The sequence below is a fragment of the Cucurbita moschata genome, unplaced genomic scaffold (genome assembly GCF_002738365.1).
Source record: "Cucurbita moschata cultivar Rifu unplaced genomic scaffold, Cmos_1.0 Cmo_Scf00002, whole genome shotgun sequence".
Taxonomy (NCBI): Eukaryota; Viridiplantae; Streptophyta; class Magnoliopsida; order Cucurbitales; family Cucurbitaceae; genus Cucurbita; species Cucurbita moschata.
In genome coordinates this window covers 2,548,035-2,560,089 of record NW_019268518.1, presented here as the reverse complement: position 1 = coordinate 2,560,089, position 12,055 = coordinate 2,548,035, and the positions used below count along the sequence as shown (strand labels likewise).

Below are 12,055 nucleotides of genomic sequence, written 5' to 3'. Positions count from 1 at the left end.
AAAAAAAAAAAAAAAAAAAAAAAAAAAAAAAAAAAAAAAAAAAAAAAAAAAAAAGATGCTCTAAATCTTGGGAGGTCTAATATGAATTGTCCTTTTGATAGTGAGATGTCATATCAAAAGGAACACTTACCATAAACTATAAACGGATAATAATTAAGATTCGAATAAATGAGTTGGTGGGTCAAGCTTACAAAATTTTAAAGTGTAACGACCGTTCCTAAACCGATGATTTGAAATTCGAATTTAGCATCTTTGTGCTCTAATATTCTCCTGCGACATGGTCACATTACTGATCGCTCGCTCTTAAAACTGAAGACTACCCCACATGTTATGAGTCCTTTTAGTTTCACTTGTCCTCACTCGCATACATTTTAGAAGAATTTTTCAGAAAATCACCAAGAATAGAATTGCAGCAAAACACGATTAATTTTGGAGTTCTTATGATTGAACCACGGAAAAAAATGTGCATTGATGTAAATGGTAACTTTCAATATTTTTACGTTATTTTAGTTATCATATTCTCATAATCACTCTCATTTGAATGTAGTTACATTCATTCATACTCGAATAAATAAATAAATCTATTTATATATATATATATAGTCACGTCAAAAGATTTAAACCCATGAGCATTATCACTTTTATGTTTTTAATGGAAAATTAAAAGATACCATGTTGACTTTTGTAAGTTTATCCTTAAGTAAAGGAATTAGGTGTTTAAAAATATGAGCACTAATGTCTCATAAAAAGCATATGTCTGGCGTTAATGATTCACAAAGTTTGATTAAAGACATTACCATTAAAAGCAAACTAACTCCAATCATACCCATTTACATACATGTATTATTAATGGTTTGACTTTGGTTTAAATTAAAAAATTCAAATTTTAATTTAATTTAATATGAAAAAAAAAAGTATATTATTATTGCACTGTTCTCGTCAATTTATTTATTTTAAAAATATATAAATATAATTATGGTTGAAATCTTTATAAAAATATCTAAATATATCTATTCTTAAAATATATAGATTTTTATTCTTAAAATATTTGGACAATAGATTCATATAATTATTGGGTTTCATCTTATTGCAGCAGTGATGATGTTTTAACACACACTCTCAACACTAGTCTTCATTCGTCGTACGATGTTGAGTTGATAGTCAAACCTTCATATTTGATATTATTCGACCCTTTTTGTAAACCGATCTACCACTTAGTCATCCATTTTCTTCTTTATAGAACTTTATGTCTAATAAAATGGTAATGCACCTTCATATATTTTGTTCTAGCATGAAGGCGAATTACATATTGGTTGTCGGAATGAAATGGTATCGAATACTCAACTTTCTAGTGCAAATCTTCTGCTAAGAGTTTTAATAATGTACTTTCTTGAGTTGCTTTAGCCCTGCTTTTGCTTTGTCCTCTGCTTCAGTAATTAACAATAATATTGTTGGTTATTTTTTGCTGGACCAAGAAATTATTTCTAAACCTAGTTTAAACGCTTATCCAGTAGTTGATATTTGGGTATCGTGGTCTCCTACATGGTTTACATCATAGTATCCAACTAGCTTGCATTTTTAGCTTCTTTTGTAAAAAAGATCATAGTCGATGGTTCCTTTTACATATCTCAGAATCCGTCAAGCTGCATTATGAAATCCTTTTAGTTGGTTCATGTAGATCTCCTGATTCAACTCTCCATGCAAGATAGTATTCTTCACATCCATTTGTCATAATTTATAATCTTTACTTGAAACGAGTGCTAGCAAGATGTGTACGAGAGTGATCTTTGTCACTGGATTAAACGTTCCATCGTAGTCTAATATATATTGTTGAGAGAACCCTCGAGTTACAAGTCGGGTCTTTTATCTTTCGATTGATTCATCCAGGGATGCTTTATTTTGTAAACCTATAGGTTTGGAGGTGGCAACATTGGTTTTGATGGACTTCTTCTTAGACCAATGAGCCTTGGACTTGTGGTCATTCTTTATGCAATTGTAACAACATTTTCAAATCTCTCCTTTTCAAAACTCTTGTTATCGTTGTTCTGAGCTCTCTCACGTTGTGCAGTTTTTTGGTGACTTCTTCCTTTATTACCACTTTGTATCCACATTGCTTATTATTCCTATGACTGTAATAACAAAATTTATATATTATGGTCTCGAGCTTCTCCGATGATAGATTTTAGATCTAATTCAGTAATCTCCCAATAGATAAGATGACAGATTTTAAAGATAAACTAGTTTGTTTGTTTGTTTATTGACCGCTCCTCAATTTCTTCTCCTTTTTTGTTTTGTTTTGTTTTTTTTTTTTTTTTGCTACGCGACACCGTCAAAGTTCCCCAAAGGCCTAAAGACATCATTGCCCAAGAGACCTAATTCTCTCTCTTTTAAATTTTTATCTACATTTTCAAACGTGGACGAGCTTGATATTCATCAAATATAACATAAAATATCTTCATCAAATAAACTTAGTCAAACAATAGACGTTTTTGCTTTATAACTGTTAATTTCTTATATTTTCGGGATAAATTAAAAAAATCAAACTTTAAAAAAAAAAAAATTAATAAATATAAAAATAAAAAGATAAGTTGAGAAAATTGGTGGGGAAAAGGGCTAAAAGCAAATTAAGAGGGAATAAGACGGAGCATTGTGGGCTTGTCATCATCACACAGATTTGATTTGCGATGGAGATTTTAGTCTTCCCATTTTCCACCAATTTGATTCTCTCCCACAGCGAGAAGAAAGCAAATAAAAATGTGAACAAAAGCCCAGCGGGAAAGAGATTGAAAATGGGATGATTTTTCTTTTAGTTAACTTCATAATGATTTTAGCGTGGAAAAACAGAGCATAAATTTTGAATTTTGTGGTTCTGGGTTCATTCAGGTTGAAGGTATTTCCATCATTTTTTCATGGGGTTCTCTTGAAGCCATAGTTGTACTCAGTCGACAAAGACAGAGAGGAATAGAGGCGGTGACAGAGAGAAAGAAGACGACATAGTAAAAGAGTATAGGGAAGGGTAGCGATTAGGGAGACAGAAAAGTCAGGACAGTATCCGAGAAAATCCTTCACAATCTTCAAGTTTTCATTTCATTTTGTTGAATTATAGCAAAAATGGGGAGAAACAGAAAAACCCCATGTGTTATTCTACACTAAAAGCCATTACGGATCGCTTTTTGGAGGACCTTCTTCGGGTTCCTCCATCTATCTGCAAGTGAATCATTCGTTTCATTGTTAACATTTTGCCTCTTTTTTGATACCCAGGTGAGCAAATCTGCAAAAGCATTGTTTCTTTCGATAAACCCACTTTCCCTTTCCCTTTCCCTTTTCTTTTTGTTTTTGCTTTCTTTTTGCTCTGTTTCAGTGTTTCTTCTTGTGTTCTACGCTGCGCGCGTGTGATTTTTTCTTGGGAGCTGAGGGGTTCAGCTGTGTAAGTTTGATTGTTAATGGACATGAAATGGGGTACTGAGCTTCACGCCTGGAGGAGGAGGAGGCGTAGAGGGACATGATTAGCTTTCTTCTCTGTATTTTTATTGTTTCAGTTTCCTTTTTTGTTACGCAAGGATCTCATTGACCCGAAAGCATATGAGCGAGGAATTCTTTGGAATGTGGGCTTTCTCTCTCCCTAGGCTGTTATTTTATTGTTTACCATAAAAGAAGAACACCCCATCTTTTGTGAGAGTCAGGTTTGTCTCCGGGAATTGAAAGGCTCTCTTTATTGATTGTCTTTTCTCCCTAGGCTAGAAATGGGTTTTGGTGAGCTCGAAAAAGGGAAATGGGTTTTTTTTTTCTTGGTTTTGCTTTCTGAGCTTTAAATTCAACAGGTCAAATGCTGTTGTGACGACCTTCCTTTTGTCTACCTTTTTCTTTTCTGTTTAATTGCAGAAGGAACTGTCAAACGAATTTACAGAAAGAAAGTGAGCTAAGAATGTTGCTAATTCAGGTTGGCCTAGTTTTGGTAGGGGGAATGAAGAACAAGAGGTGAAAGAGGAAGACGGAAGATGGGTTCGAAAATGCAGCCAAACCACAACTCTGTGGCCAAGTGGAATGAGCAAATGGGAACAACAAAGAAGGGTTACACGTTTGTTCAAGCTAACAGGGCTTGGCTTCGTAAGTATCTTCTGCTGTGGATTATGGGGATGGCTTTTATCAGCATGTTAATCTATAATGGCATGGATGCTGATAATAAAGTGAGAAGGAATGAAGTGTTGGGGAGCATGTGTGAAGAGAGATCAAGGATGTTGCAAGATCAGTTCAGTGTTAGTGTCAACCATGTTCATGCCTTGGCTGTGCTTGTTTCCACCTTTCATTACTTCAAGACCCCTTCTGCAATTGACCAGGTTTGTGCTTCAAGCTTTGGACATTGGTTTGTTCTTCTTATAGTTGGGGGAAATCTGAACCCTCCATGATGTACAAGTTCATTTCTCTGTATTTTCTTGAAGATACTGGTATTGTATTGTATTCTTTTCAATGATATGTTTGTTTAACGAGCCTGAAATACGACAATGCAGGAGACTTTTGCAGAATACACAGCCAGAACGGCTTTCGAACGGCCTCTACTCAGTGGGGTGGCGTATGCACAGAGAGTGGTTCATTCAGAGAGGGATATATTCGAAAAGCAACATGGGTGGATGATAAAAACAATGAAAAGAGAACCTTCCCCAATTCGAGATGAATATGCACCAGTTATATTTTCTCAAGAAACAGTCTCTTATATTGAATCACTGGATATGATGTCAGGAGAGGTAGAGCAAAATGAGCTTGCTATTCAAGCTTATATGTTGGATGAAAGTGGCATGCCTATCTGTATTGTTTTTCCTCTCTCATTTGGTAGATTTCTTCTGGCTGATATGATGCAGGAGGACCGCGAAAATATTTTGAGGGCTAGAGCAACAGGAAAAGCTGTCTTAACAAGCCCCTTCAGGCTGCTGGGCTCACATCATCTTGGAGTTGTTTTGACGTTTCCCGTTTACAAATCCAAATTGCCATCTATACCAACTGAAGAAGAACGTATAGAAGCAACAGCAGGGTCAGTCTGGATAAGAAGTAGTTTTATTAGGAATGTGAGTTCATATGTGATTTGTTTGTTCATCCTTATGTATATAACATAGACAATTACCTGCCAAATATCGTTAGAAGTTTTCCTCCATTGCTGTATTCTTGTGGGATGTCCTTCACAAACTCTCAATTCCCTAGTGGTGTTTGGTTTTCACATTTTCTGAGTTTGATCTTTTCTCTTGGCTCTATACTTACCCTGAAATTTTTGGCCTGGAAATTTGTGTTCTCATCGAAATATACCTTAATTTTCAAATCTCTTGAGCTTGAGCATTGTCTGAGAGGTGAAATTATATGTGCCAGATATGTTAAATTGTTTCTTATCTTAACGCAGCTACGTTGGTGGAGCTTTTGATGTTGAGTCACTTGTGGAGAACTTGCTTGGGCAGCTTGCAGGGAATCAGGCCATTTTGGTAAACGTGTATGATGTTACGAACTCTTCTGACCCCCTCGTCATGTACGGTCATCAATATCAAGATGGTGACGAGTTTCTTTTGCATGGGAGTAGCCTTGATTTCGGAGATCCATTCAGGAAGCATCTGATGATTTGTAGGTAAAGAATTCTGCCATATTTGTTACAACTCTAATGTGGATTATTTGCCTTGGTGTCTTATGGCTTTTCTCATGTGGATATGGAGCAGATATCAGCAGAAGGCTCCCACATCCTGGACTGCCCTGACTACTGCATTCTTATTCTTCGTTATCGGGTTATTAGTTGGATATATTTTATACGGTGCAGCAACTCACATCGTGAAGGTTGAAGATGATTTTCATGAGATGCAGGAACTGAAAGTTCGAGCTGAGGCTGCTGATGTTGCAAAATCCCAGGTACTATCAATCGGTTCAAATAGGAACTAAAAAATTAAGAGACTTAAAGAGAGAAGGAAACAGACAGAATTTAGAGGGGAGAGTAAGTGATAGTTGGGGTGCAAGTTCTGCATCAGACTCTTGATATTCAGGTTGAAGTATGTTGTATTAAAAAATAGGCTTATAACAGTGTCTAGTATGAAGCAGAAAGCAATAGCATAATAGGAGGTTGAATCACTAACACAAACTAAATCTCTATATCATACAGAAACATTGTAACGGCCCAAGCTCACCGTTAGCAAATATTGTCCTCTTTGAGCTTTCTCTTTCGGGCTTCCCCTCAAGGTTTTTAAAACGTGTCTGCTAGGGAGAGGTTTCCACACCCTTATAAAGAATGTTTCATTCTCCTCCCCAACCGATGTAGGATCTCACAATCATAAACATCGAAATATCTTGATTATAACCATGTTATTCCTTTTCCAAATCACCACATTTTGACTTAGTAGTCAAATGGATAAGTGGTAAATTCAAATGTCTTTAAGATCGTGGATTCAAATTAGGATGGCCATTTACTTAAGAGGGTTAATTAGGCATTGTTCTTAATTTGTAGCCTTAGGAAGAGGGTTAGAAGGGTTGGGTCAAGTTTGTGCGCATGTGTTGTGTCGTGTGTGGGATCCTAGTTAGTTATGACAGTAGAATCGGTAAAAATTGAGTAAATAGTACGTACATAGACTTGGCAGTCTGTTAGGAGAGGCATTTTTTGGCTTTTGACTTGAGTTTTGGAATTGTGGAGAGTACAGAGCTCTTGAATCTCCCTTGGAAATGTACCTCTATGTATCAATAATAGTTGAATTCTGTCATAAATACCCTTTGGGTAACTGTAACGGTTCAAGCCTACTGCTAACAGATATTTGTCTTTTTTGAGTTTTTCCTTTCGGGCTTTCCCTCAAGGTTTTTAAAATGGGTATGCTAGGGAGAGATTTCCACGCTCTTATAAAGAATGTTTCGTTCCCTTCTCCAACCGATGTGGCATCTCACAATCCATCCCATTTTGGGGTCCAACGTCCTTGCTGGCACTCGTTCCTCTCTCCAATCGATGTGGGGTCACACAATCCAACGTCCTCGCTAGCACACCGCCTAGTTTCTGGCTCTGATACCATTTGTAACAGCCTAAGCCTACCGCTAGCAGATATTGTCTTATTTGGGCTTTTCCTTTTGGACTTCTCCTCAAGGTTTTTAAAACGTGTCTGCTACGGAAAGATTTCCACACCCTTATAAAGAATGTTTCATTCCCCTCCCCAACCGATGAGGGATCTCATAGTAACAGTTCTTCAATGCCAATGTTAGTGGGATTTGTCGAGTTGCATGTTAGTTGGAGGTCTTCCACGATCATCTATAAAAAGGAATGGAATTCTGCATTGAATCACCTGCATGTTGTAACCTAGTCAACCCATCTATATGATGTTTTATCTCTTGATTTAAATCTCTCTTTTATTTTGGTTTCAGTTTCTTGCAACTGTTTCTCATGAAATTAGAACACCAATGAATGGCATTCTTGGTGAGTTATTTTCCTGTCAATCTTCGCTTTTGCTGAAATCCTTGATTTTGTATGTACAACAAATACTCAGATTTGTATACTTTCGTGAGCATCAATTTCAGGAATGCTTGCTCTGCTTCTGGACACGGATTTAAGTTCAACTCAGAAGGATTATGCTCAGACTGCTCAAGCATGTGGAAAGGCACTGATAGCATTAATAAATGAGGTTCTTGATCGGGCAAAAATTGAAGCTGGAAAATTAGAACTGGAAGCAGTTCCATTTGACATTCGATCAATACTTGATGATGTCCTGTCTTTATTTTCCGAGAAGTCCAGACAAAAGGGTCTGGAGGTAGGACATGTGGCCATCATTTATTTTTCAAACAAACATGTTTGTTGGCTGTTTCTTTACATGTCATGTTAAGTATTGACTTTCTTGCTCTTTGCTATGATGATATGGAAATGAAGCTGGCAGTTTTTGTATCTGATAAAGTTCCAGAAATTGTAATTGGAGATCCAGGAAGATTCAGACAAATCATAACAAATCTTGTGGGTAACTCTGTTAAGGTAAGTGGATTGTTCAAGTTTCTTTCGATTGGTGCTGTCCTTTTTTCTTTCTTTGAAGTGTATTTGTGAGATCCCACATCTTTTGGAGAGGGAACGAAGCATTTCTTTTAAGGGTGTGGAAACCTCTCCCTAATAGACGTGTTTTAAAACCATGAGGCCAACGGCGATACGTAATGGGCAAAAGTGGACAATATCGGTTAGCAATGGACTTGGGTTGTTAAACATGGTATCAAAGCCAAGCATCGGGTGGTGTGTCAGCGAGGACGCTGGGCCTCATAGGGGGGTAGATTGTGAGATCTCACATCTCTTGGAGAGGGGAACGAAATATTCCTTATAAGGGTGTGGAAACCTCTCTCTAGTAGACATGTTTTAAAATTGTGTGGCCGACGACAATTACATAATAGGCCAAAGTGGACAACATCTATTAGCGGTGAGCTTGGGCTGTTACAAATGGTATCAGAGCTAGGCATCAGGCGGTGTGTCAGCGAGGACGTTGGGCCCCCAAGGGGGGTGGATTATGAGATCCCACATCTCTTGGTGAGGGGAACGAAGCATTCCTCATGTGAGTGTGGAAATCTCTCTCTAGTAGACGCGTTTTGAAACTGTGAGGCTAACAGCGATACGTATCGGGTCAAAGCGGACAATATCTGTTAGCGGTGGGTTTGGGGTACAGTATATTGTCGGTAGCAAACACCATTAAAATAATTTTTTATATATTTCTTTCTGCAGTTTACTGAAAGGGGACACATATTTGTTAAAGTACATCTAGCTGAGCACTCAAAAGGCTCCATCGACACAAAATATGTCAATGGAATGTCAGACAGTGACTTGTTTATATCGGATGGTCGTGAATTTCAAACTTTAAGCGGACGTGAGGCAGCTGATAATCAGAACAATTTGGATAACTTTAAACATCAAATTGCTGATGAGAACTCTCAGTCGAATGCTTCTCCAAACAACCCAACAGTAACTAATGAGTATTGTGGTCATGTCACATTGATGGTAAGTGTGGAGGATACTGGAATTGGGATCCTTTTACATGCCCAAAATCGAGTTTTCATGCCCTTCATGCAAGCAGATAGCTCGACCTCCCGAAATTACGGAGGAACTGGTATCGGCTTGAGTATCAGCAAATGTTTAGTTGAACTAATGGGTGGTCAGATCAACTTCGTAAGTCAGCCTCAGATTGGTAGCACGTTTTCGTTCACTGCTGTTTTAGGAAAGTGCAAGAAAAATTCAATGAATGACATGAAAAAACCCAGCTCTGAAGAGCTTCCTCCCAGTTTTAGGGGAATGAAAGCAATAATAGTTGACAGGAAACCAGTTAGAGCTTCTGTAACCAGATATCATTTGAAGAGACTTGGTATCATAGTTGAAGTCACCAGTAGCATCAACATGGCAGCTTCTTTATGCGAAGAAAATGGCTCCATAGCACCAGGGTAAGGCCTGATAATCTTTTCTTGAGATCTTTGAGGTTAATAGCTAATGAGGACGAGGGGGATCAGCTTTTTCTTGTTCATTCAGTTGAACACTTGAAAACTGGGAGGATCCCTTTGAAATTATTTATATGTTTATCTTCTGTTGAACAAAGTCAAGTTAGCCAACAGCTAGTTTGAATAAGCTTAATTCTTGTTTGTTGAAAACTGAAAATAAATTTTTTATCAAAAGAGAACTTGAAATTTTGGAACGATTTGTTGAGGATTGTTGGGAGGGAGCTCACATTTACTAATTAAGGGGTTGATCATGAGTTTATAAGAAAGGAATACATTTCTATTGGGATGAGGTATTTTGTGGAAACCAAAAGAAAAGCCATAAGAGCTTGTGCTCAAAGTAGACTATATCATACCGTTGTGGGAGTTCGTGGTTCCTAACAAGGTATAGAGTCATGCCCTTAACTTAGTCATGTCAATAGAATTCTCAAATGTCAAACAAAGAAGTTGTGAGTCTCGATGATATAGTCAAAAGTGACTCAAGTGTCAAACAAAGGATTTACTTTGTTCAAGGACTCCAGAGAATGAGTCGAGCCTTGATTAAGGGGAGGCTATTCGAGGGCTCCATAGGCCTTAGGGGAGGCTCTATGGTGTATTTTGTTCTAGGGGAGGATTGATGTATTTTGTTCTAGGGAGGATTGTTGGGAGGGAGCCCACGTTGGCTGCACGTTGGCTGATTAAGGGGATGATCATGGTTTTATAAGGAATAAATTTTCATTGGTACGAGGCCTTTTGGAGAAACCAAAAACAAAGCCACGAGCAATATCATACCATTGTGGAGGTTCGTGGTCTCTAATACTATTTACCTAGTGCCCCACGTAGATTCACCAAGAATTTTTGTCTGTTTAGTGGACCTTTCTGCAGATGATTTATATTGCAACTAGCTTATTGGAACTATTTATCTCAATATTGCAGAAGCACACTCCTTCCAGATATTATCTTAGTTGAAAAAGACACATTGAAGTCTGATGAGGAATGTGGTATCATTCATCAACTGAACTGGAAACTGAATGCGAGTTCGTTTAAGTTACCGAAACTGATACTTCTTGCTACAAACATCACCACTGCAGAACTAGACAAGGCAAGGGCAGCAGGTTTTGCAGACACTGTGATCATGAAGCCATTGAGGGCGAGTATGGTTGCTGCCTGTCTTCAACAAGTACTTGATGTTAAGAACCAGAGGCGAGGAAGGGGCCTACCAAATGATTCTGTTTTCCTTCAGAGCCTTCTCTGTGGCAAGAGAATCTTAATTGTTGATGACAATAAAGTAAACCGAAGGGTCGCTGCAGGCGCTCTGAAGAAAGTAGGTGCAGATGTTGAGTGTGCAGAAAGCGGGAAAGCTGCACTGAAGTTGCTTGAGCTACCGCACAATTTTGATGCTTGCTTCATGGATATTCAAATGCCTGAAATGGATGGGTATGTTCTAACAAGTTTTCTTCATTTCTTCTCTCAATCTTGCAGGTCTTTCATTAGAATTGCATAGTTCTTCATTTCTCCTTTTGCTGTTTTAGCTAAAAAAACATGAACTCAGACCAAAAGTTAGTTAGGTAGAAAGTTTTGGTGCCATTGCATTGTTTCTGTGAGATCCCACATCGATTGGAGAGAGATAAACGAGTGTCAGCAAGGACATTGAGCCCCGAAGAGGGTGTACACTGGGTGGTGTACCAGCGAGGACGCTGGACCCCGAAGGGGGCGGATTGTGAGATCCCACATCAGTTGGAGAGTAGAACGAAACATTTTTTATAAGAGTGTGGAAACCTCTCCCTAGCATATGCATTTTAAAAATCTTGAGGGGAAACCTGAAAGGGACAATATCTGCTAAATGTGGACTTGAGCTGATACAGTTTCATTCTTTTCTCCATGAAAGTACGACGAGTAAATTATACGTATATTTTGTCAAAACTGCAGGTTTGAGGCAACTCGTCTCATCAGGATGATGGAGAGCAAGGCAAACGAAGGATCATCTACAAGCAAAAGCGAGTGGCATGTACCAATATTAGCAATGACTGCAGATGTGATTCATGCTACCTACGACGAGTGCCTGAAATACGGAATGGATGGCTACGTCTCGAAACCCTTTGAGGAAGAAAATCTATACAAGGAAGTTGCCAAGATTTTCCAAAAATCATAGCCCATCAAAGGCTTCATGGATGCTAAATGATATCATCAGCTGCACAAAACCAGAGGCAAAAGCTCCATTGCTGACCTCCTTTTGGTGGGTTAGAAACTACCAGCAACTTTTGACACCATTCCTGGTGCTAACTGTGTTCTTGCTGGTGAATAGGGAGCCGAGTTTGACGACAGCGTCGGGAATTCTCGACTGGTATTGAGATTCAGGCTTAGCCATTGCCATTTCTAACCAACTAAATGCTTTGTTTTTATTTAGAGAATATGAGTACCAACCTGTATACTACAATAGAGTTATCCATCCCCTAATGGATGTATAAATGGTTGCAAGGGGAAGAAACTAAACTGTAAATTGTTGGCTTAGGACTGTCTTTTGCCTAAATGTTTACAACAAGCTCATTCATAAGTTTGTTGAACATAAAAGGATGTAAATATGTAACGACTTTAATGGTGAAAGGATGACGATTTAAATCTC

At 38.2% G+C, this 12,055-nt stretch overlaps 1 protein-coding gene across 3 annotated transcripts; it reads left to right on the top strand.

Annotated features, from left to right (window-relative positions):
• The first annotated feature begins 2,664 nt into the window (after nucleotides 1-2,664).
• Nucleotides 2,665-12,055, top strand: LOC111459867 (histidine kinase 4-like). Of its 3 annotated transcripts, none has more exons than XM_023102962.1 (12): nucleotides 2,665-3,261; nucleotides 3,960-4,337; nucleotides 4,509-4,742; nucleotides 4,857-5,026; nucleotides 5,387-5,605; nucleotides 5,694-5,880; nucleotides 7,366-7,417; nucleotides 7,519-7,748; nucleotides 7,865-7,963; nucleotides 8,693-9,402; nucleotides 10,369-10,869; nucleotides 11,362-11,584. In XM_023102962.1, exons 2-12 carry the CDS (start codon nucleotides 3,999-4,001, stop codon nucleotides 11,582-11,584), a joined length of 2,964 nt encoding a protein of 987 aa, XP_022958730.1. In that variant the 5' UTR covers nucleotides 2,665-3,261; nucleotides 3,960-3,998. The 3 variants fall into 3 exon arrangements, with proteins under 3 accessions (XP_022958730.1, XP_022958729.1, XP_022958731.1); XM_023102961.1 differs by having other exon boundaries at nucleotides 3,883-4,337; XM_023102963.1 differs by lacking the exon at nucleotides 2,665-3,261 and having other exon boundaries at nucleotides 3,999-4,337; nucleotides 11,362-12,055.

Coding starts and splice junctions, on each gene's coding strand:
- LOC111459867 (XM_023102963.1), top strand. CDS start 3,999: ATGGGTTCGAAAATGCAGCCAAACCACAACTCTGTGGCCAAGTGGAAT. Junction 5,027..5,386: donor CGTATAGAAGCAACAGCAGG/GTCAGTCTGGAT, acceptor ATCTTAACGCAG/CTACGTTGGTGGAGCTTTTG. Junction 7,418..7,518: donor ACCAATGAATGGCATTCTTG/GTGAGTTATTTT, acceptor CATCAATTTCAG/GAATGCTTGCTCTGCTTCTG.